At 45.1% G+C, this 24,086-nt stretch overlaps 1 protein-coding gene across 5 annotated transcripts in view; it reads right to left on the bottom strand.

The window, feature by feature from the left end:
* LRRC9 (leucine rich repeat containing 9) overlaps positions 1-24,086 on the bottom strand; it is a 151,131-nt gene that overhangs the window by 1,252 nt on the left and 125,793 nt on the right. For all 5 annotated transcript variants that reach the window (XM_088473719.1, XM_088473718.1, XM_088473722.1 and 2 more), the window contains exons 25-32: positions 22,344-22,452; positions 16,697-16,830; positions 15,434-15,570; positions 14,561-14,778; positions 12,309-12,377; positions 9,951-10,076; positions 5,336-5,519; positions 1,543-1,720 (exon numbers count right to left, since the gene is read on the bottom strand). In XM_088473719.1, the coding sequence (XP_088329845.1) occupies positions 1,543-1,720; positions 5,336-5,519; positions 9,951-10,076; positions 12,309-12,377; positions 14,561-14,778; positions 15,434-15,570; positions 16,697-16,830; positions 22,344-22,452 (1,155 nt within the window). The remainder of the gene's footprint in view (positions 1-1,542; positions 1,721-5,335; positions 5,520-9,950; positions 10,077-12,308; positions 12,378-14,560; positions 14,779-15,433; positions 15,571-16,696; positions 16,831-22,343; positions 22,453-24,086) is intronic.

The following is a 24,086-nucleotide window of genomic DNA, read 5'->3' as shown; positions in this document are numbered from 1 at the left end:
TTATGTGCTGTGGTGTTGGTAGTTCATTGGGGGAGGAGCGTGTGTCTGGTTGCTGCTGCTGCGGTGCTGGCACAGCAGTAAATGCAAAGAGGGTGAGTGTGTGGGTTCTGCTTGGGCGCTGCATTGGTGCTGATAGTAAATGTGTTGCTTGGGGGAGTGCGTGTGAGTGCTGCTGGGACTGGATGGTGTTGGTAGTGAATGTGAGTGGAGGGGGGCACCAACAACCATCTTGCCTCCAGGCTCCTGGTATGAACTTAAGCCCCTAGCCACATATTATTTACATTTACTGAATTATATAGTGTCAACATTACGTTTCATTTGACTGCTTCTTTCCTGTCTTATTCCACCTGGTAAATTATTTGTTCCTGAAATTCCTATGCATTCCCAGTTGAAGTTATTTACCCTTAATTAATTCATCTATATAATAAGCGAGAAAGTATGTGTCTGTCTGATTGTCCTTTATGCACGGCCAAAATTTTGTATCTAGCTCCACCAAATTTGGCATGGTGGTGTAGCTTGACAAGGATTAGGTTTTTGCCTAGGTTTGAACTTCGTAAGGGCCACCCACTGTCACACAATCCCTTAAAACTGAGACACACTTAAATAACACAGGGTCTGGGGCTGGCTTCATACTGTCACACTCCGGCAGGCTCATGAGCAGTTCAACAATCAATACATTCCACTCCATACATTCACACTGATCACAGCCACACAGTACCACTGCGGAAGGGGTCCCCCCTACTGTCCGGGAATGTGACTACAATCATGGCATTCTCCCCCTGATGGCAGCCCTGCTAGACATGATCTTCAATGTTGGTTTGCAGAGTGATTTCAGGGGGTGATTCAGCCGCAGATGCAGTGACAGGAACCACGCAGATTCTCGATTATTGGAATGTGCCTGACCCGTACTGCACATGTACAGTACAGGCCTGCGTTCCTACGCGCAGTCCAGCAGCAGTCTGTCAGTGAGTGACAGTCTGCTGCCTTTTCTGGGCAGGAAGTGGGCAGCGACAGTCTCCGTTTTCCAAAACAGAGGAGTGTCACCACTGTTGGGGAGTGAAGAGGCCAGAATATCCGTCGGCTGACGAGAATTCCTGGCCTCTTTTACTCATCTGCGGCGGCCGGCTTGTGTGACCCCCATGGTCTCTCCACCGACCGAAGGGATCGCAGATGATCTGATGCTGCATCCTTGGACGCAGTTCGGATCAGTAATGCATGCAGGAGGCGTGAAGCTTGTGAATGCAACCTCAACTCACAAGGAACCAGTGACATCAGGGAGGTTTTGTGTACCTCTGTGATATCACTGGCTCCCACTTGTCAGTGATATAAATGTCTCCCAATAACTGATCAGGTTGGTGATGAAATCATAGGATGCATGGTCAGTTATGTCCCCAGTGCACTGATAAGCATTGTGCTCATGATTATTGGTTCAGCTTTTAAAACAGATACCTCCACTGGGTGCAGGGAATGCACTAAAGTAGATAAGGGTTATGCAGACCACAGCCCGAGCAGTGACTATTAAGTAGTACTAGTCGTACACACCGCCCATCGTGCTCCAAATGGTTGGCTTGTGTGTGTGCTGCCCGACTTTGGCCAGCTGGTTGCACCATGTATGATGAAGAAATATTTGTTCCTCCTCTGAGTGGCCTGAAAGCAAGTTCTGCATTCACGCTGCGTGGATTGCCTGGCACACCTCCTCCATGGTGCTTAGCCTTCTTATCTAAAATACAATAGGGTATATTTAGACTTGAATTAATTTTCAAAAACCTGCCTATAATTTCTCATATTCCTACATTCTAAAGGAAAAAGGAAGCAGAAACCGATGATTGATTGATAAATATAAAGAGAAAAGTTATCATTCACATCAGTCCCTGCCCTAGAGGAGCTTACAATTGAAAAGTCCCTTCCACATGGACACACATACACTAGGGTTCATTTTTGTCAGGAGCCAATACTTCTAGTATGACTTTGGAGTGTGGAAGGAAACGGAACACCCGGAGGAAACTCATGCAAACATGTGGAGAACACACAAACTCCATGTAGAAATATGAGTACAATATTGGACAAACTCCAGTCTTCCTGTTCTCCAGGGAAGCTTCATGCCCTTTCCCAAGATGGCCACTGTGATTACTATTGAACATGTGCAGGGGCCATCTTGTCTGTACTGAGTAAGAGTGACAGATTAACAATGGGGCGGATGGAGCTACAGCTCCAGGCCTCCAGATAAAAATAGGCCCATCAACATGACAGAATGATTACCAGCTGCCTAACTAGCCAAAAATGTTAAGTATTTAAATAGTTTTTTTTAGTCTCCGCCTAAAAAATAAATTATGCCATTTTTCAATTTCAATGTAGTTAGGGAGACATAGTGTTCATAGTGTAGGGGGTGTACCCACCAAGGTGACTCTGAACACACTCACACAGCACCGATCACAGCTCTTCCCCTTCTCAGTATAGGTCTATGAACATCTTCAGCTCCAGGCCCATGTGGGCCTTAATCCGGCCCTGTACTTAGTTCATACCTGTATATAAAGCTGTTCCAGCATCCTGCACCACTACTCGCAAGCAGCATACACTCACCAGCTGTTGAGCTGTATGAAACCCCATTCCGATCAAGCTCCACTCCATCTCCAGTATGCAGTACAGCTGTACCTGCTATATCTATCACTAAATCAACACCATTGGTGGAGTAACGGGGCTGTTCATAGTTTGAGTCATCTACTGGTGTGTGCTTACATAACTCTGCAGTATCAACACCTGTACACACACATAAGTTCCAACACTCCACACAGAAAGTTTCACTTTATTTACTAACATATATTTGCTGTAATGTGCAAAAGTGAACCCTCACAGATGCTGGGCGACTCGTGTGTGCATTACATGTAAAGTGGACAAATATATTCAAAGGACTGCGCTAATTAAAAAACCTATCAATTGTGAAATGACAGAAAATTAGATATAGCAATCACAGCTCAGTTGATCATAAGGTAAATTATTTTATTTACTCACAATTAGTTAATATAGCATATAGATCTCTCACGCTGTATGCAAATATACAATCGATACACAATAAAATAAATAATAAGAAATAATGAAAATTATGCAAACATTAAAGCATAATGATAATCATTCTAAAAAGTCTCTTGTGTGTGCAACACATCACTTATGTTGCAATTTTGCATTGAATATAAATATTTCTATACTTGTGATACTTGATCCAGTTTAAAAGTTCCACAATGATGTCCAATTGGACTGGTTAAAGCTGAGATGTCACAAGGAAATTAACAACCAGGGGGTCGCTGACGCGTTTCGCCCCTATAGTATGGGGGCTTTATCTATATGGGGTGAAAAGCATCAGAGGACCCCCTGGTTGTTAGTACCTCCATATGTGACAAGCCTTTCTGAAGGATTACAATTCACCAAGCGGAAAGTCAGATGCGAGCACTCTTATCAGCCTGCTGGATCTTCATTAGGCTCCGGTATTAACAGCACGGCATGCCTAGCTGGTGAGCACGGGAGATGGAGGAATTGCTGGTGCAGCGTCAACCCAGCTCCGGTGGTTGTCCTGGAGACACGAGAAGCCAGATCCACCACTTGCTGTATTAGTGTATAGAGACACTCGCTATACAGATCAACCGCAGGTACTTTGGATATATTTCCTTGTGACATCTCAGCTTGTCTATTTGTAACCATTCCAATTGGACATGACTGTGGAACTTTTAAACTGGATCAAGTATCACAACTATAGAATATTTATATTCAACGCAAAATTGCAACATAAGTGATGTGTGCACACGCAAGACACTGGGCAGCTCATGTGTGCATCACATGTAAAGTGGACACTCACAGACACTGGGCAGCTCATGTTTGCATCACCTGTAAAGTGGACACTCACAGACACTGGGTGGCTCATATGTGCATCACATGTAAAGAGTACTCTCACAGACACTGGGCCACTTGTGTGTGCATCACGTGTAAAGTGGACACTCACAGACACTGGGTGGCTCATATGTGCATCACATGTGAAATTTCTTACATATTTAAAAGAAAGATTACTTTCGTGTTGCTCTGCAAATCTGGAACTTATTCCATCCCTATCAGACTTTCAGTTATACAAGCCTATCACCCATCATAACTGTATTCAGCATCTCTGACCGCCCACCTACCCACTCTACCCAATCTATTTTATCTTTCTTTCTAAACCTGGCCTTCTGTGTTTTCCAGGAGAACATATGGGTGTCCGGTATATAAATAATTATCTGAGTAGCTCTCTGTCCTCCAGTTGTTGGTTCTCTCACCATACACCATGCTCAATGCCTGAGAAAAGTGCTAGGAGTACCGACATAATTGGCAGGGGCAGAGATTGGCCCAACTAGAATCACAAGCTCATTAGCAAGCTAAGTCATGCTGGTCAGGGCTCTGAACTGGTTCCACTCCTCCCCATTAGCTCTGCTTACTGGTCTGGAGAGAGATTGCTGGCCATCATGTCACTTACATACTTTAAGAGATTCCAATCGCAAACTTTGATGAACAGGTATAAAATAAACAAAAATAAAATAGCGATTTACAATAAATGAAGCAGCATTTAAGGTGGCGCTTTGTATCCCAGTTGCAAAAATTAAGACTTAATATTTATTTTCAGGCTGAAACCATCAGCGTAAAAATATTATGACAACTAAAACATGTGGTACTGAAAGGAAAAACCCTCAGGATCTCAAACGTAGACGGCAAAACCCTGCTAGTCTTGTGCGTGACGCAGATAATTCCACGACCGCTATTATTCTGGTACCTGCTGCTCTGAAAGCCTGTGTTTATTTTGCACCCCCACTGACTGTATGTATATAAAACACGCTGGCATGCATTGTGTGTATATAGCACATTCCATGTCTGTGTTTATGAAGCACCTATAAAAACACATTTTCATTAATACACAGCAAGGCTGTTTTGGATGTCAACTTAATTGCTACAGGCTGACATCTTTGTCCTTATTTAATTGCAGCTGATTCTGTTTCTAAGCACTAAGCATACGCTTAGAAATTAGTCTCTGTGATTTTAATACATGGTGCTTAGAAGAAAAAGCTATGTTTAGGGTTGCTCAATTATGTCAACAACTCTTGGCAGAAAATAATTTGTGCAGAAATTAGCACTTAAGAGCCACCCAGCTCAGCACAGGCCAGCCGAGAGCCCCGAGTGTGTCGCTGGAATGAAAGCCTGAATTAGTGCCCTGATTGTGATTTTCTGCGTTTAACATCCATTTACATATGTGTACAATACAGGCATTTGAATGTAATAACAAAACAAGAGACACACACTGAATGGATTGCAATTTACTTACATTTGCTTGATTCATTTGGAAAGATGTCATCTTGTGCATTATTTAAATGGAGATCAGGTCCAGCAAAGTGGTGGAAACCTCCAGGCAGGCCGACGTTCGTGATGCATAACGGCGGTGGCTTGGCCAAGATTAATGTGGAAACTGGATTCACCACATCCACACCGGGGTTTGGACAAGATAATGTCTGCACACAAGTAGATCGGAGGAAAAGATGACCAATAAATTAGAAATTGTACTTTGTGTTTCCTCTTTGGAATGAGTGACTGATCTATGGGCCTAATTCAGAGGTGGACGGGGGTGCAGTAGCAGCTGCGAATTTATGCTAATGCCGCCGCCGATGGGCTTCCTACTGAGACGCCCACCTGCCGCGCCTCTAATCCGATGATGTGCGCAAAAAGCCGCACCACTGATTGGGCATCGCCCACACCTTTGGACTAGAGCAACCCTATGGTAGCTCAGAATGTCTGACGGTACATGGCCGTCTCTGCCAGTGAAACTGCGTCTTTCGATGCATTCCCTGACACCCGACACCCCCCCCCTCCTACCACTCCCGTCACAGATAGCCAACCCCCTACCTTCCCAGTCACCGCTCTTCAGAACTGCATGGATCTCTATACAATTCCGATCTGCATCCACCGGCTATAACCATTGGGACACGTGCGCAGTACATTTTAGATGTATGCGCAGTATACATTGGGCATTTGCGCCCATATAAGAGATCAGTTGCGCTGCACCTATATATGGGATCCCATACGATCCAAAGGAAAGATTCAATAATTTCTGCACAAATTTCAAATACTTATTAAATTTAAGTTTTAATCCATCATTGATTTTTAAGGAAACCTTTAGGGCACTAGCAGAGGATAAAGATGTGTAGCTCATAGCAACCAAAAAGGTGTCTGCTTTTGTGTTCTACAGTTGCTAAATGAACAAATCTGATTAGTTGCTATGGGCAACACAACTTTTTCTTGTGCTTTAGTTTTCATGAATGCCCCCCAGTGTGGTTTTATTAGATACGTTCACCTTAATAAAATGTGTTTCAATTGTTGTCAGTTTATCCAAATGTGCATTTTTAAAATAGTCTACTGTGGTCCAACAATTTATAAGCACCAGTACCAGCTGCAATCTCTACCTGGCAAATACATTTATCCATCATGCTGCCAACATCACCAAGTGCAGATGTTATTTCCTACAGAAGGAAACTAAACATATTAATATGTAATGTTGTGCCATCCAAACTATCATCGTGTGTTATATTTTGTATAGAAATAAAGGAAAGACTTCTGGCTTATTAATCACCACAACCATTGGAGAAGATTTGCCTGTCCCAGCTACCCACTACCAGATGCATCAAACTTAAGGGAAGATCTACCAAGCCTTGGAGAGCGATAAGGTAGAGTAGTTGCCCCAAGCAACCAATCACCATCTAACTGTCATTTCAAAGATTTTGTTAGGTAAATGACAGTGAGAAGCTGATTGGCTGCTTTTGTGCCACTTCTACCAGGGCCGGTGCTTCCACTAGGCAAGCTTAGGCAGCTTCCTAGGGGTGCCGGCTACTAGGGGGCGCTCAGCCCCCCGATCACCCCCCTTGCCCAATTGCCGAGTGCCCGCTGAGATTGTGTTACCAGCGGCCACCCGGCTCCTTCTCTACCCCCCCCACCCCACCCCGACGGTACCTGCCTCCTGACTATCCCCCCCCCCGGCAGCTGCAGTAGTTTTGCCTAGGGTGCCTAAGAGTCTAGCACCAGCCCTGACTTCTACACTTTATAATTCTCCAAAGCTTGATACATTTCTCCTTAAGTATGATGTATCTGTAAGTGGGTAGCTGGGACAGGCAAATCTTTAATGTTTATGGTGGTTATGCATTGGCTCGGAAACACAAGTTATTAATGCTATATTGCATTATATCTATGTTGCCAGGCCAGTTACCCACTGGCATTAAGAAAACAAATGTGTTTCACATGTGGTGTAACCTAACAACAGTACCAAACCTTGGGGTAAATTTACTAAAGTGAGAGTTTTTAGAAGTGAGTTTTAGAAGAGATGTTGCCCATAGCAACCAATCAGATTCTAACTATTATCTTCTAGAACACAAGTTCTCAAACTCGGTCCTCAGGACAACAAACAGTGCATGTTTTCCAGGTCTTAGTAATGAGTAATGATTACACCTGTGCACCTGCTGGGTGACATGCAAAATGTGACCTGTGTGGGGTCCTGAGGACAGAGTTTGAGAACCACTGTTCTAGAAGGTGCTAGTTAAATATTAAGTAGAATCTGGTTGGTTGCTATTCTAAAACTCACTTCTAAAAACTCTCACTTTAGTAAATTTACCCCCTCATGTTCACTTTAGCCAACATAAGTAAATGGAGCATGCAGATGTCTACTGCGGGCACAGGTGACACTGAATATAGCGTCACAGCAAACATACCCATTTGCATGCTTTTACTGGTGCAAAAAACCCTAATAAAAGAAGATTTTAACATCCTTGGGTAACAGACTCAGAATTTGTTTCAGAGCCTCACACAGGGCCTGATTCTGTAAGGATCGTAATTGCAAAGCTGCACTCAGGCTATAGATATAAGATGTATGCACTATGGCAGCTTTACAATTGCGATCCTTGCAGATATGGTAATGCACAGGAGGCATCACGCCCCCTGTGCATTACTTAACCGAGCTGCGTTGTTCGATGCAGCATCGGTTAATCTGCGTACCATTGGCCGGCTGAGCCCATAGGGTCCCGCAGCCGGCCGCCGCAAGTTAGAGAAAGATGCCAGGAAATCTCCGTCACCCGACGGAGATCATGTCCTCTTCCCTCCCCTTCAACAGCGGCGAAACGCCTCCAGTTCGGGTAATGTAGGCTGTCGCCGCCCCCTCCCCACTCCCAAAATGCAGCAGACTTTCAATCACTGACAGTCTGCTGCCAGTTTGCAAGCGGATTCATAGACCCATTCTGCACATGCGCAGAACGGGTCTGGCCCCTGTCAGATACCAAAACATCGGGAATCTGCGTTCAGCAGTGCACGCTAATCAGGCACACGATCCGCACGCAATGTCTATGTTCATGAAATTGAGTGATAATTTGCTACTACATTTTCTGAAAACCCCTATGGCCCATGCGTTACACAGAGGAGCTGTTGCAATCGGTTCAGACGGTATCATAAACGTGGATGTAAAGCGATCGGCACTCCTGCGCAGTTACCCGGGAAGTGGCCAGTAGTGCACTCAAAAATGGTCCGCTCAGTGGGCGTATTATGGTAGTTTCTCAGGCATGTCTCTGTAAGCGGCTCCGTTCACAGGCCAACAGCCGCAAGCATAGGAGGCCGTGGTCAGACAGAGAAACTGCGCCTGCCATAGGGCTGAGGCATGTTTCCATGGTACGACCGATGGTGACGTATGTGGACATACCAATCGCTTCCAGAGGCGCTAAAAGTGGGCGTCTCTTGTCCTTGCACAATCCGCTGCACGAATGTACACGAGGGAAGGAGCTTGTAGGTCATTTGCATAAATTCACAGAAGTCCAACCACCAATAGGCGCTTCTATGTGCGCTTTGCGTGAAACTCAGAATCAGGCCCTTAATACCTTGCTACTCTGTATGGCTGTCAGCTCTTCATGGAATGTCAGATGTATCTGACAAAACTGCTGCTTTAAAGATATAATCATGAACAAGTGTAATGGAGAAACATACACACAAAGCAGACTATCAGGGGTATTCAATTTGGAGCGAAAAGTCCGTGATCGCTGATTTTCCTGGGATAAAGTATCGGGCGCGCGCCCGCTTTATCCCCATATTCAATTGAAAAGCTATGAAAACGGGAGCCGGCGAAATAGGATCGGCGAAAAAAACGGGATTTACCTGGAATAAATTGTAGGACCCCCCTAAAGCTGTCAAAACATGGGGGATCACTATGGGTACCCCCGTTTTAGCCTGCAAATGAAAGTCGGGGTTTTAAATAGCGGCTGCAGGTGTTTTTTTTTCCAACATTGAAGAAGTGATGCAGAAGAGCACTTAGGTTATTTTTTTCGTTTTTTTAAGTGGTCCCATCAAATTTGGGGTACATGAAAATGGGTACTAGCATATAAAGTCATTTTTAAAAAATTCTGCAAATATGTACCTGCCGCTAATAGCCTATTCTAGAAAACACCTGCCGCTAATAGCCTATTCTAGAAAACACCTGCCGCATACTTACAGAATAGCCCTGAACCTATTTCCCTATTTTTAAACACTTTTTTCCATTTATTTTTTTTTCACCACAATTTTTAAATAATTTTTTTTACTTTTTTTGACACAGTTTATTTTTAAATGACATTCCCAGGGGTGCAGGCTATTTTTTTTAAGCCTGCACCCCTAAACCCCAATTCTGCATTTTTTTTTCGCCACCTATTCAGTGGTGAAAAGTTATCCCCGTTTTTTTTCAGACTTTTCGAACCTGCGAAAAGTCTTTGAAATTGAATACGGGGATAATTGAAATCGGCGAAAATGACGTCATCGGCGATAATTTATCGCAGATTCTGAAATTTTCGCTCCAAATTGAATACCCCTGTAAATACACTTTTTGTGTGCAACGTTTAATGCCCAGTATCCAGTGCAGTCACATGCATAAAGTGGGAGTTTACTTGCTGCTCCAGGAAATGCATCTCGGCCATGGCTCTTTCCTCAGCGGTCACAGCGATGCCATCTAATATCTTCAGGTTCTGCAGCCGAAGTACAAGCAGCTGACGATGGAACATCTTACGGGAAATCTAGAGAATGAGTACATTATAGCAGCATTTTGGAAATACTACAATAGCTATTGCTCATTGGAGATTTAATATAAGTCCATTTTCTCAAAGAAGCATTTCAGGGAAAAGTATTTATCTTTGGAACTCCTTTGTCACAATCAGAGAATCTTACTTAGCATTTAATATCTGCCCGGATTCATTTCCTGTTTGTTGTATCTAGGACATTGTGAGAACTTATGCTGTATGGCAAATACTGCCAATCATTCTATGACTATTTGGATCATGAAATTAAATGAAAAGCGAAAGATGGTTGCTGGCAGAATTTCCTTTACTGAGCAGACATCCTCGTCGGGAAGCGTTTTCACTAACAACGAGAAAATCCCCCCCTCATTATCCGAGTTCTATACATTCAGAATTAAGGACTTTCAATTATATACAGCACACACTATATTACTTCTTTGTCATTCTCGGTACCCCTGCTAAGGAGACCTTCTAGCCATTATTTAGTTTTGAGGAGCAACTGGAATCCCCCCTATCTCTTGGCTGCAAACCACCAGGGCAGATCTACGATAGTTTCTATAGTGAAGAGCTAGCATAGCAAAGCATATTGTTGCCTCCTCCCCCTGATTCACTGCTAGTGGTGAAAGCTGCATCCCACCAATGCCAAATGCTTTGCCAAAAAATGCAGATGTCAATTTTTTATTTAAGCAAGAATGGGTGGAAAGGCAACATATCACTATAACATTAATATCTGAGTGGGATGGACAGAAGTTGTCCTGTTACTGAGAAGTGAGTGATCACTGAGCATGGCCAGCATTCATTCTGTAGCTCAGGGTGTGCAGAGGCTCAGCAGGAGCAGTATATACACATACAGTAGCTGCTATAGGATTGCTGATGTCTAGAACCAAACATTAAACTTAATGAAAATATACAAGCCAAAATAGTAACTATGAATATAATGCCAATTCAGACAAGCCTTAGAACAGGGGTCTTCAACCTTGGCCCTCCAGCTGCTGAGGAACTAAACATCCCATCATGCACTGCCATAGTTTTAGCATGCTGTTATGTCAAAAAAGTGGCAGTGCATGCTGGGATGTATAGTTCCAAAGCAGCTGGAGGGCCAAGGTTGAAGACCCCTGCCTAGAAGATCTCCAAGTGTCAGATAACTGAATGCTAGGGAATGTACTTTTTACTCTGCAGCAGTGTTAAGATGCTCTAGGTTTGTGTTTCCTGAGGGGGTGTGGTATAAAATGTTGACGTTTAGATTGTCGACATTGGGCAGGAGGTTGACATGTCAAATGTAGAATTTCACAATGCCAACATTGCCCAAATGTCAACAATCATCATGTAGAACATGCAGTTTTGCATTGGCGAGGTAAGCATCCCTAACATTAATCGCAGCCTAACCTGAAAACTCTTAAAAAAATATTGGCTGTCATTTTGGACCCCTAGACATCTTAGGCGACAGCGTTGCCTCTGTGTCACGGCCATACTGGACACCCAGAAGGTGTGGGACGCTACGATCCCGACCCAATTTCACTTAACTTTACCTACCAGAAATCTCTCCCTTACGGGTCTATGTTTCAAGCAGTGAAAAAAGTGGAGAAGTGAACCAGTGCCCATAGCAACCAATCAGCTTTGATTTAGCATTTATCAAGTACAGTCTATAAAATAACAGGTAGGAGCTGATTGGTTGCTATGGGCAACTTCTCCACTGGTCCACTTCTCCACACTTTTCACTGCTTGATAAATAGACCCCTTAAGGCCTTAGGAAAATTACTCCTCCACCTTCGAGCTTCTTACTGGCTGCGTATGGGTCTTACAACTGTGGCTGATATGTTCTCCCCCCCCCCAACCACTTATTTTCTCTCTTTTTCTGACCTCTGCACCAGATTTTGCCTGGAGCCTTTCCCTTGGTTTCGTTATCTCCAGATCGGACATTGGGTGCAGACGATGAGCACCTCCACTGCTGTTTTCTGTAACCTCCTACCCAGATTCAGGCCAGGTTAAACACCCCCTCTTCCCAAGGAGCTCTCCTTGTCTACTGTCACCAACAGACCCAATGGATAAAGCCCCTATTCACCTACAATGGGAAAAGGATCTTCTACAAAGGTTACCTGTAAAGCAATGGGAATCCATCCATCTTTATGAATATAATACATATGCATTATTATTGTTTTCAGAGGGTGCACAGTGTAATGTAAATGTTTTTTTAAATGATCTACAAAATCATTTGCATTAGTGGATACTCACTGGATTTCCAGCAATAGAAAGCTCTAGTAATGTAGGGATAGCCTCCAACTTTTCTACTTCCGAAATTTCCTGTTTAATAGAGATATTGGTCAATGGCTACTTGAACTATGAGCCTGACGCTGAGTCGCTCGCTGCGGCAACTTTTTTTATGTCTTTTGTAGAAGTTGCATCTGCAAATGTATGCTAATGCCTGTATCAGCCCCTCTACTGGTACATGGACTGTGCAAGGACTGGGACGCCCAACTTGTGCGTCTTTAAACCTAACTACCAGATGCACCATCACAGCTTGCAGCAGCCCCATGCTCGATGCAGAATCTCCATCACAGTATGGTCTCCAAAGTGAGCTATTAAGCGTCTGAGGACCTGATTCAGAGATAGACAGTAATGCATTCTCTCACGGCCCCTGTATGTAACAGTGTTTTAAACAGTCAAACACGCCTGCATCCTTCTAACAACCTCCCGGCACCACCCCCAAATGCTGACTACATGTCACTCACTTTGTGAATGGTTCCTCTGAACAAACGTAGTCGGAAAACAATCGCCGTGCGTGCACATGGGCATTAGCAAACAGTCGCTCGTTCTGCGGAAATATCAGCATCGCGTCCATCTCTGAATCAGGCCCTGAGTTCGCAAGCAGTTGCGGCAAACTTCTGTAAAGGTGCGTACACACGGTACGATTAAACAGGATGATATGAACGATAACGATATTGATTATATCATTATCGTTCGTATCGTCCTGTTTTTGGACCCTTCCAACCCCCAAACGACGGTTGATGCGCGGGCACGGATGGTCGATATCAACCATCGCCCATGCATGCAGGCTAACCTGGTCAATATCGACTAGGTTAGCCTGGTTACTACAGGGACCCGCGATTGATGATCGCGGGTCGTTAAAGTTGTTTGGGGGTTGGTGCATGTGCGGGATGTTCAATATCGAATATCCAGCACATGCAAGACGATCAGACAACGATATCTTTATCATTGTCTGACCGCTCTGTGTGTACGGAGCTTTACATGCTCATAAGCCGGTACATCTCCGCATGCCTGAATAGCCACCTCCCAGTCACCATCCAAGAACACCCAATACAGTTCCAATAAATTTCACACCCCGCGCGTCTCAATCGCAACTGCGACTCTGTGCGGACACACAGTGTAACGTTTGTCCGTACAAATTTGTAAGGATTTTCACGTCCGTGCAGTATCTCAGCTACATGAAAATTGGCCTTGCGTGCGACTCAGAATCAGACCCTAGGTCCTTCATATGAATTACAGTTATTATTCTTAATACTTTTATTAAATGCAACACTTTTTTAAATTGTTTTTGCATTTTGAACAAACTTTGCCAAGCGGCAAAATAAAACTTCCACAGTCTGTAAGGTGCGTACACACAGGATGATATATTTCAACGATATGAACGATACGATATCATTCAACGATATATCGTTCCCTGTGTATGCAATGAACAACCAACGATGTGCGCTCCCGCTGGACGATTGCGATATCAACCATCGTCCATGCATGATATCGTTACCTCTCCATAGTGGTCCGCAACCGTTGATCATGGGTCGTTGGTGTTTTTTTAGTGTGGTTAAACAATGGCCCTCATTCAGAGCCGTACGCTCTGAGCAGAGCGCACGCTCTGAATGAGGGCCGCCCTCCATGAAAATGGAGCGTCCTTCTGGACGCTCGTATAGCTGTGGGTCACCACCCACAGGCTATACGAGCGTGCAGTTTGATGGCCGCGATGGTCTTGACCATCGCGACCATTGAAACTGCGAGCCGGAGCCTGCGGTTGAGGTTTTCAACCGCAAGCTCCGGAGTGATTTTGGCTCTATCAGAGCCAAAATCACTCCCACTGACATCACTAGTGATGTCAGTGGGCCGGCTTCTGACGGGAGGCGTTCCCGTGGGAACGCCCCCGTCAGGGAGGCACGCCTACCAAAGGGGGCATGCTGTCAATCAACATCGACAGCACGCCCCCTTTGATCAGACACAACGAGCAAAGGACTTTCCCTCGCTCGTCGCGTCTGGCGCATGCGCACGATGGAGCTCCCTCCGTCGTGCGCATGCTCAGTGCAGAACATCGACCCACTTGCGAGCGGACAGCCGCTCGCGAGTGGGTCTGAATCAGGGCCAATATCGTTCATCCAGCACACCAGGATATTTAAAGGGAGACAGTTCAGCGATATCGTGATCGCTGACGATCGTTCCGTTTGTACGCACCATTATGTACATTAACAAACAGAACGTACCTGAATTTTATTGAATCCAATAAATAGTTTCTTTAACCTGACGAGATGAAGAAGATTGTTCACGTCTCTGAGTCTATTCTCTTCCATTCGGAGGGAGACTAGAGAACTCTGCTTGGCAAATGAAGTCTCAGTGATAAGTTTAATACGGTTATGGTCCAACACAAGCTCTTGGAGAAACCGTAAACCATCAAGTCCTTCCACATGGCTGATCTCATTTCCTGGTGTGAGAGATAGAGCAGGACTATTGTACTCTCTATGCAGTGAGGATTACCAGACTATTCTATTTACAGAATCAGTTCTTTTGTCATAATTTAGTGTCATTTCCTAATAAAAGTCTTAATTGTTTTGTGAGGTATGTACTATTAATGCCTGTTTCCAACCTGTCCTTGGGCCTTCCCGTCAGTGCATGTTTTGCCCATGACAGAGTAATTAGTGTACGCAAAGGGATTGATGCTGAGTGACACTTTATTTGTGTCCCCACTAGCGACTGAAGGGGTGTAACTGGGCTGTAGTGGGGCATTCTCCTGTACGCAAAATTCCGTGAGGACATGTCACCGGTATTGTGGGCTATGCAGCATAAAAACGCCTGGTTCCAAGCGTATCATTTGCACCAATTACAGGTACAGTAAATGCAAGTAGGCCCTGATGATGACGACTAACAAACTATGGGCCGTATTCAGAGGTATGCGCAATAGCGATATCGGACACAAGCGGTGGATGTTTTCAGTCTGTGCATGCGCCCGGTCTGGAGATGTATACATCTCTGCAAATGGATAAATGCACTCATTTAGTTCCATGCACGCGATGCGGGAGTAATTAGGACGACTTGCGTTCTGTGGAGAGAGGTTTCGGAGTCAAGCAGTTTGAACTTACCCTGCAAATACAGTGACTTTAGATTCCTTAGTCTGCTGAGCTCCAGCTGGGGCACGTTACTGATACCATTGTAACCCAGGTGAAGCTCCTCTAAACTCTGCATTAAAGGAGGCAGAGTCTCCCCAAACATTGCATCTCTGCAAAAGAGAAAAATGAAAACACAATCGATTTAATAAAATCATATTTCCTAAGTATGTAACTCCCAGCCACTGCGCTCAATGTTTTGGAAATAGAAGAGTTAAAAAATGTGGTCTAGTCAGATAAAATGGGGATGTAGTTATGAGACTGGCGGCCGCGATGCCGCCAGTCTCAATACCGACAGAGGAATCCCGACAAGGGACCTAAGATAGGTGTCAAAATACCGACACCTATCTTAATCCCGACGCCAAAAAGCCGAAGGACGCCAGCCCAAACAAGGTAGGTCCGGGGCACCCTTAGGGTCTCATTCAGACCCGCTCGCAAGCGCCTATGTGCTCACAAGCGGGTCGATGTTGAGGTCCTGTGCACGCGCAGCGGCTGCACTGCGCGTGCGCAAGCCGCAGAGCGAGAGAGAAATTCTCTCACTCCGGGACTCACTACAAAAGGGGCGGCTGTTGATGGTCTTACCAAGACTGCGAAACAATCGTTACAATGGAGAACCATCGCAGCCTCATACACACCTGCACAAGGTCTGACCTTACTCAGAAATTGCTAACTTCATCGCAAGCTATCAGGCCTCAGGCTGCGTAGGGCATCGCAGTGAATAATTTATGCACGTCCATGTAACAGCGTTCAAATGCACCGGCACGCCTGCGTTTCCTGGACCGCCCCCCAGTCACCACCCACAAACGGTACTTCCTGTCAATCACTCTGCGATGGGTCTGCGTAGCTGCTGCGATCGCAGTGGCCGATTTGCGCACTGCGATGCATACGCAGTACACAACAATCGACCGATTGCGTGCGTATTAGCAGTTGCGTTCCTTGCTGAATCAGGCCTTGAGACGGAAGATGGCGTTAGCTATCGGAGTCGCGCTCTCAAAATTTTCCTTTTTCAGAGCTTAATAAATAGGACAACTGCAACATCCACATACCTTGTATAATGGGGACAGCGGTGTGCTCCAATATTGGAGTAAGACAGATAACGTGATATCTCCCTTAATAAATAAGGGTAATCATGCAGAAACTGCTGACAATCTGCCCTGGATATATAACACATGGCACCCACTTGTTTCCTTATCTAGTAGGACAAGCGCTTAGCACATTGGAGACAGTGAGGTGTATTACCTGCTGCCTTTGCCTTGCTGCCCATATCCGCTGGAGTTGACTTTTTGATGAAGTATTTGCCGGTTGGTTAAGTGATTTTGAGACTTCTGTCTGGGCAGGATTGATTCAATGTGATTGTAGCTAAGATACAATTTCTAAAGACATAAGATGTGTTAGTTGCGTTATTTTAATAGCAGCTATAAAAAAAAAAAAAAAGATTGATGTTAGAAAACGTATTTCGTTGTGCAAAAGAAATCTAAGAGGAGAGGTCTATTATAGGTGACGGATGTTCTCATAGTTCCCTGCAAAATGCATGTTGTGTTTCACACATGCGCCTAAAACACACAACATACACAATACAATTTCATACAACATTTAATTTAGATTTGTGGTTTTGTAAAGAAAACATTTTTTGCAAATCAGGCCACTATTTCCTTAAATTACAGGCCTAAAAAATCCACACTACGTTTATTCTTAGCACCTCAGTGATTCTGGGTTCTCTTACAAATGTTGAGGACCCGGAAGACTTCTAAACAGTCTCTACCCTTTTCGGGTGTAATGTGTACCAGTTCAGTCCCGGTATCTATCACCCTCAGTATTTGGTGTGCCTATGTGAGTGTTGAGTCAACATAAAGCCTCCTACACAATTATCCCATCTGACCTGTGTACCAGGGGGTAGCTCGGTACCTGTACACACGTAAACCTTTAAGGGATAAAGGGCTGCTAGAGGCAGAACACGTTATTTTGGTCACAAACTGTACAGTAGGTTCATCTATAGGAATTGGGAAGATTCATAACTAAAATTGTCTGAGCTCCATAGCAAAATTGTCACTGGTCCCTCCAAGACACCATCATAAAATCATACCCACCATGATTTTTGCCCCATGCCCACTCATCATGTGTGGGCCAGAATGAGGCGGAACTGGGTTCCGTCACTTCTATTTGGAGACGGAACCAGTTCCGCCTCCACCAACCCACCTTAGTCCAGCGCCGCAGGGAGTCTACATTTGCCTGGCGCCCGCTGAGATTTTGTGACCAGCGGTCGCCCGGCTCCCTCCCACGCAGCATGACGTCTCTCCCATAGTTCAGAGGACTCGGAGCAGCCAGGTGGACCAGAGGCACGCAGGAACAGGGCTTAAGGTACGTATTGTTTTTTTTTTTTTTTTGTGTGTGTGTAAACGGCACTATAGGGGGCATAACTTCTAGGGGCACTACACAGGGGGCACTACTACTGGGGGCATTACTATAGGGGGCACTACTACAGTGGACATTACTACAGGGAGCATTACTATTGGGGGCACTACTACTGGGGGCATTACTACAAGGGGCACCACTCCTGGGGGCACTGCATAAGGGGCACCACTCCTGTATGTATTGCATAAGGGGCACTACCACTACTGTGGGCTCTGCATAAAGGGCACTACTACTGGGGGCACTGAATAAGAGGCACCACTACTGGGGGAACTGCATAAGAGGCACCACAACTGTGGGCTCTGCATTAAGGGTACCACTACTGGGGGCGCTGAATAAGGGGCACCACTACTGGGGGAACTGCATAAGGGGCACCACTACTGGGGGCACTGCATAAGGGGCACCACTATTGGGGGCAGTGAATAAGAGGCACCACTATTGGGGGCACTGAATAAGGGGCACTATCACTGTGGGCACTGCATTAGGGCACTACCACTATGGGCACCGCATAAGGGGCACTACAACTGTGGGCACTGCAGAAGGGGCACTACCACTACTGGGGGCACTGCAGAAGGAATATCACTACTGAGGGAACTGCATAAGGGCACTACCACTACTGGGGGCACTGCATAAGGGGCACTACCACTACTGGAGCCACTGCATAAGGGGCACTACAACTACTGGGGGCACTTCATAAGGGACACTGCATAAGGGGCACCACTACTGGGGGCACTGCAACACGGGCACCACTACAATGGGTATTGCATTTGCATAAGGGGCACTACTGCTGTGGGCATTATGTGTAAGGGGCACTACTGCTGTGGGCATTGTATAAGGGGCACTACTGCTGTGGGCATTGTATATAAGGGATACAAATGTGAGCATTGTGTAAAAGGGGCACTGCTGTGTGTCATACATGAATAAGGGACACTACTATGTGGTGTAATGTGAATCAGGGGTGAATCAAGATTGTGCTACTGTGTGGCGTAATTTGAATTGGGAATACTACTGTGTGACCATAAATATACAGGCATTTTGCAGTCTTTACTTTCCAAATTACTACCTGGATTTTAGCCCTATGATGTTTAGGACATTGTACAAATCTGACCCAAGCATTTGCAGGTAGTTAGAGCCCCGAGTACATTGACCTGAGCTATGTTTACTGAAAGGTCTACACAGTGTCCATTTACTTTAATAATTACATAAGTACTGCAGTCTCAGTACTGATAGGACAGAGGCCCTGATTCAGACCCGGACGCTCTGGCAGGAAGATGGTCGCGATGGTCAAGACCATCACGACCATCGGGCTTGCGACGAGACCCTTGTGGTAGGGTCTCGTTTCCGCAAGCCCTGGAGTGCTTTCGGCTCTATCAGAGTCGAAAGCACTCCCACTGACATCACTTGTGATGTCAGTGGGGCCGGCCCCAGACGGTAGACGTTCCCATGGGAACGCCTCCATCTGGCCAGTCACGCCCCTGGCACGCCCACCAAAGGGGGCGTGCTGTCACTCACCATCGACAGCACGCCCCCTTTGCAGCGAGACCCAAAGCGACGGCTTGCCCGTCGCTATCCGGGTCTCGCGCATGCGCATGATGGAGCCGGCTCCGTCGTGCGCATGCGCACTGGGCCAACATCGACCCGCTTGCAAGCGCTCAGCGCTCGCGAGCGGGTCTGAATCAGGCCCAGATTTCACATGTCCGACGGGCCCTGGACACTTCATAGAAAATGAGAACTTTGCTAGACTAACAATATCACCATATTTTGTCAGGAGGACAGAAAGCATTTATTTTTATAATAACCTGGACCAAAATGGCTGCTTAATCTCAGGATAATGTAGCTGCTTCCTGCTAGAGGATAAAAGATAAAATACCTATCAGCAGTCTGACCTTCAGGCCCTTTAAAGGTTGCAGACAATGCAAGTCGTTTATATTAATCCTGGTGCATATACCGGTGCATTTGACACCACAAGATTCCTGCATTGTTTATATAGTCACCTAACATTAGTACTCTGTCCTTCCCCATTATCAAGCTCTCAGTCTGTGGCTTCCTCTAGTCTCTTTTCTACACCGCACATCGTGACTTTGCATCTATCAATATGCAGCACTGTCCTCACCAACAGGGAACAGGTCACAGCCTCTCACAAGATTATCAACCTAATTTCCTGAAATATGCTGTGCTGCTGTGGATATTCCAGCTCACAAACCTGTAGGGAGGGTGGGGGATATACTCTTACCCTAGTCTGATACATTGCAGGAAGGCTATGCAGCTGATTCAGGACAGGACGCAGATGGTGATACTCATGCAGACTCCCAATTACCGGGTATCTGTGCATGTGCAGAATGGGTCCTGCGAGATCGCACCCAGGCCCCCCTAAGCCTCTGCCTGATTGACAAGTAGAGGCATTTGCGTAGCGGTGCAGGGGGTGGGTGGGGGGACGGCCTGCGTTCCCGGAGTGCTGAAGCCAGGGTCGCAGACTTCCTGGCCTTGCAAGCCGGCCAGTCTACGTAAGCTGAAGCTTACTCAGCTGGCCGGTGCCGCACGTGGTAGCGATGGTGATTCCAGGCTGCGACCTCGGTTGCAGTGGAGGGATCGCAGATGCTGACAGGAGGCATTTGAATTTTAGCAGGACGGAGTTGCACAGCGGCTTGTGTGCGGCTTTGCAATTCCATCCACTGCTGAATCAGCCCCTACATTATATACAGTATGCTGGACTCTAATACAAGTGAGCATGTGCAAACAATTCACTGCAGAAAGGCCTGGCCACCCTTGTAGTAATGAGATGAGGAAAGGGCCCACTGATTCTCATGTCATACTAAAGATTATATGGATTACAGCAAAAACATTTTTAATTTTTTTTACTTAAACTAAATATATCATGTACATAATATACAGTATACTCTATGTCAGTATGAAATATAAATATATGTTGAATTACCTTTAATGGAACACAAATGAAGCCATCAACATCCCTTACATTACTGTAACCATATATATTAAACAAGACTGAATGTGTTCTCTTGTATTATTCACAGAGCACTTAAGTAAGAAAGTCAGGGTGGATGGATAAACAGCTTCTATATTAATATTACTTATTTATAGTGATGTCAGTCGCTGACACATCCTTCCTAAGAGCTGCGCTATTATTAGGCCATGCAAAAACTATGCTTGTATATTTAACCCTTTCAAGTGGCTGTCATTGACTCTATGTATGCGTGCGGTCACTCCCAGGGTATAATCTATATCATTCATCATTCAGGGGCAGATCGCTACAGGTCCTGGACTGTGAGTGCATGGAAAGATTAATGTAAAAGTACAGATCATTACATGTTCTATTTCTGTAATTATTTTACATTTTTGCTCTGATTCTTAGGGGTCTATGTACTAAGCCATTTGAGAGAGATAAAGTGTAGAGACAGAGAGAAAGTACCAACCAATCAGCTCCTAACTGCCAATTTACAGGCTGTGATTGTAAAAATACAGGAGCTGATTGGTTGGTACTTTATCTCTCTCCACTTTATCTCTCTCCCAGGCTTAATACAACTGCCCCTTATGGTTTTAACAATGAATGCACAACACAGAAATCTACCCCACAATTTATTCATCTACTTCCACCATTGTTAGAGATATAGTTAAGCTTTTGTCTGAAGCAGGTCCAAGAATATGACTTGGGAATCACTATGAAATACTGACAGCCGGGATCTCGACAGGGTTAACATACCAACACACTTTGGTCGGTATGCTAACCCTCCCCCTTTCCCTACCCTAACCGTCCCCTTTTGGTGCCTAACCCTAACCTCCCCTCCTAGTGCCTGAACCGAACCTCCCCCTCCCCACACTCTAAACCTAACACCGCCCCCCTTAGTGCCTAATCCTAACCCTCCCCCTTTGGTGCCTAACCCTAACCTCCCCCCCTAGTACCTGAACCTAACCTTCCCCTCCCCGCAACTAAACGTAAGCCCCCCCCCCTTAGAGCCTAACCCTAACCCCCCTCCTAGTGCCTATCCCTAAACCTAACCCTCCCCTCAACCCCGTTACTTACCTTCGGCATCCCGGCGGCCGGGATTCTGACTAGCGTCGGTATTCTGGCGCCGGTAGTGTAAGCGTCGGCATCCCGACCGCCGGGATGCCGAATGCAGACCACGACTTGTGTAGTGTATATTTTTTTTGATGACGGTATAAACTACAGTATACATGATCCTTTAGAGTAGGATCAGAAGATGTAGGATGTGAATTCAAGTAATTGGGTGGGAGCCGCGTTACGCTACCACCGGTATATTTACTAAACTCTCTGTGGTGAGATAGAACATGGGAGTGTGCCGGACAAATCACTGGTTACATTACTGACATACAGAAGAATAAAGGTTGTTTCACCATGTATTACAGAGGGGGCTGGTTCCCCATTACCTGGCAACCAGGCTACATTGTATGACCTAACAGTGGACAAACTCTTTAATAAAATAAACTAAAATAAACTTACCTTTAATTGTGATAGGTAAATTAAACCACTAAATGATGTGAGATTGTTATTCTCTAAATTCACAGTATGAACATTGCTAAACTGGTCATACGGAGAGAGGTCTACGGATCTAGAGCACAACACAAAACGACAAGCAATTACAAACGTTAGATTTATGCCAGGCATGATAGAAATACACTGTACATCACATATATATGATTATAGACAGACTAGAAATGTGGCTCTATTATCAAGGCTTTCATGTGCTGTGAACACCTGTATATTCTGCTAGCAGTTTTGTGGATGGTGCAGAGGGCTCCATTAGATTTACATGATGTGTACATAAAATAATGCCAATACAGGTTGAGTCTCCCATATCCAAAATGCTTGGGACCAGGGGTATTTTGGATAACAGAATATTCCGTATTTTGGAATATTTGTATATCATAATGAAATATCTTGGGAATGGGACCCCAATATACACACAGAATACATTTATGTGTTATATACACCTTATACACACAGCCTGCAGGTCATTTTATACAATATTTTCCAAAATTTTGTGGCTCAAGCAAAGTTTGTGTTCAGAAATGAAATTAATTTATGTGTCATATACACCTTATACACACAGTCTGAAGGTTATTTTATACAATATCTTTAATAATTTGTGCCTTAAACAAAGTTTGTGTACATTGAACCATAAAAATCAAAGGTTTCATTATCTCAATCATGACAAAAGTATTCCATATTTCGGAATATTTGGATATGGGAGACTCAACCTGTACTATAAAGTGGTTATAGAACTTATTTAAAGACATGTTGTCAGGTGCAGAAATATGCTAGAACCCACATTTTAGCTTTCACATTAAACACTGTGCACACTGAACAATGTCACTAAATAACTCTGTATATAGATTGTCCTCACTCGTCTTTGCTGCAGTCGTGCCAAACAGCCCCTCTTAGCACGCCTGGTCCTGTGAGACTCTGCTAGTGTCGGGGGTCCTTTTTGCCGAAAATGCGTCTAAGTCGCAATGCAATGCGACTAGGACGCACCAGGAGACTGTGCTGATTCATTTGATATGTGACACTTGTATATTTGTGTCCACTTAGTCTCTCAATCAGCATACGAAGTGCTATGATGCAACAGCCGCAGCTTGTTCTGTTTACAGATACACATAGATATACAGGTGTCACTAAACACATTAGTCAGTACTGTCTCCCGTCTCCCGGTGCATCCTAGTCACATCGCATTGCAATTTAAACCAGAACACACAAAATGTATGGGAGCTAGTCTAGCTTACAGTAGTCATTCCGATCCACTGCACACTCTGTTGATGAACCAGCCCTGCAGGGAAGCAAAAATGTGATAGTGATTGAAGGTGGAGAAACGCGTTATCCTGTGTTCCCCACTGCTGAAAGGATCTTCTGACTATAGCGATCAGGAGGGTGGCATGCTGAATTTTTGATTGTACCTGGGTGCATTAAACAGCACATAAGACATTTTTGCTTCCCTGCAAGGCTGGTTCATCTACACCTGCAGGATAAAGAGTGTTCAGCGAATCGGAAGTAGGATGATCATGTAAATTAGCTTGTCATATGATATTATTGAGTGTTATTAGGGCAGCACAGATGGTGTAATGGTTAGTGTTACTGCCTCACAGCACTGAAGTTGTGGGTTCAATACCCACTACGGCCCTAACTGTGCGGAGTTTGTCTATGCTTGCGTGGGTTTCCTCCGGGTAATCCGGTTTCCTCCCACACTCC

The sequence above is a fragment of the Taudactylus pleione genome, unplaced genomic scaffold (assembly GCF_031769625.1).
Source record: "Taudactylus pleione unplaced genomic scaffold, aTauple2 ptg000139l, whole genome shotgun sequence".
Classification (NCBI taxonomy): domain Eukaryota; kingdom Metazoa; phylum Chordata; class Amphibia; order Anura; family Myobatrachidae; genus Taudactylus; species Taudactylus pleione.
The sequence above is the reverse complement of the archived record's forward strand: the minus strand, read 5'-3'. Positions and strand labels throughout refer to the sequence as shown.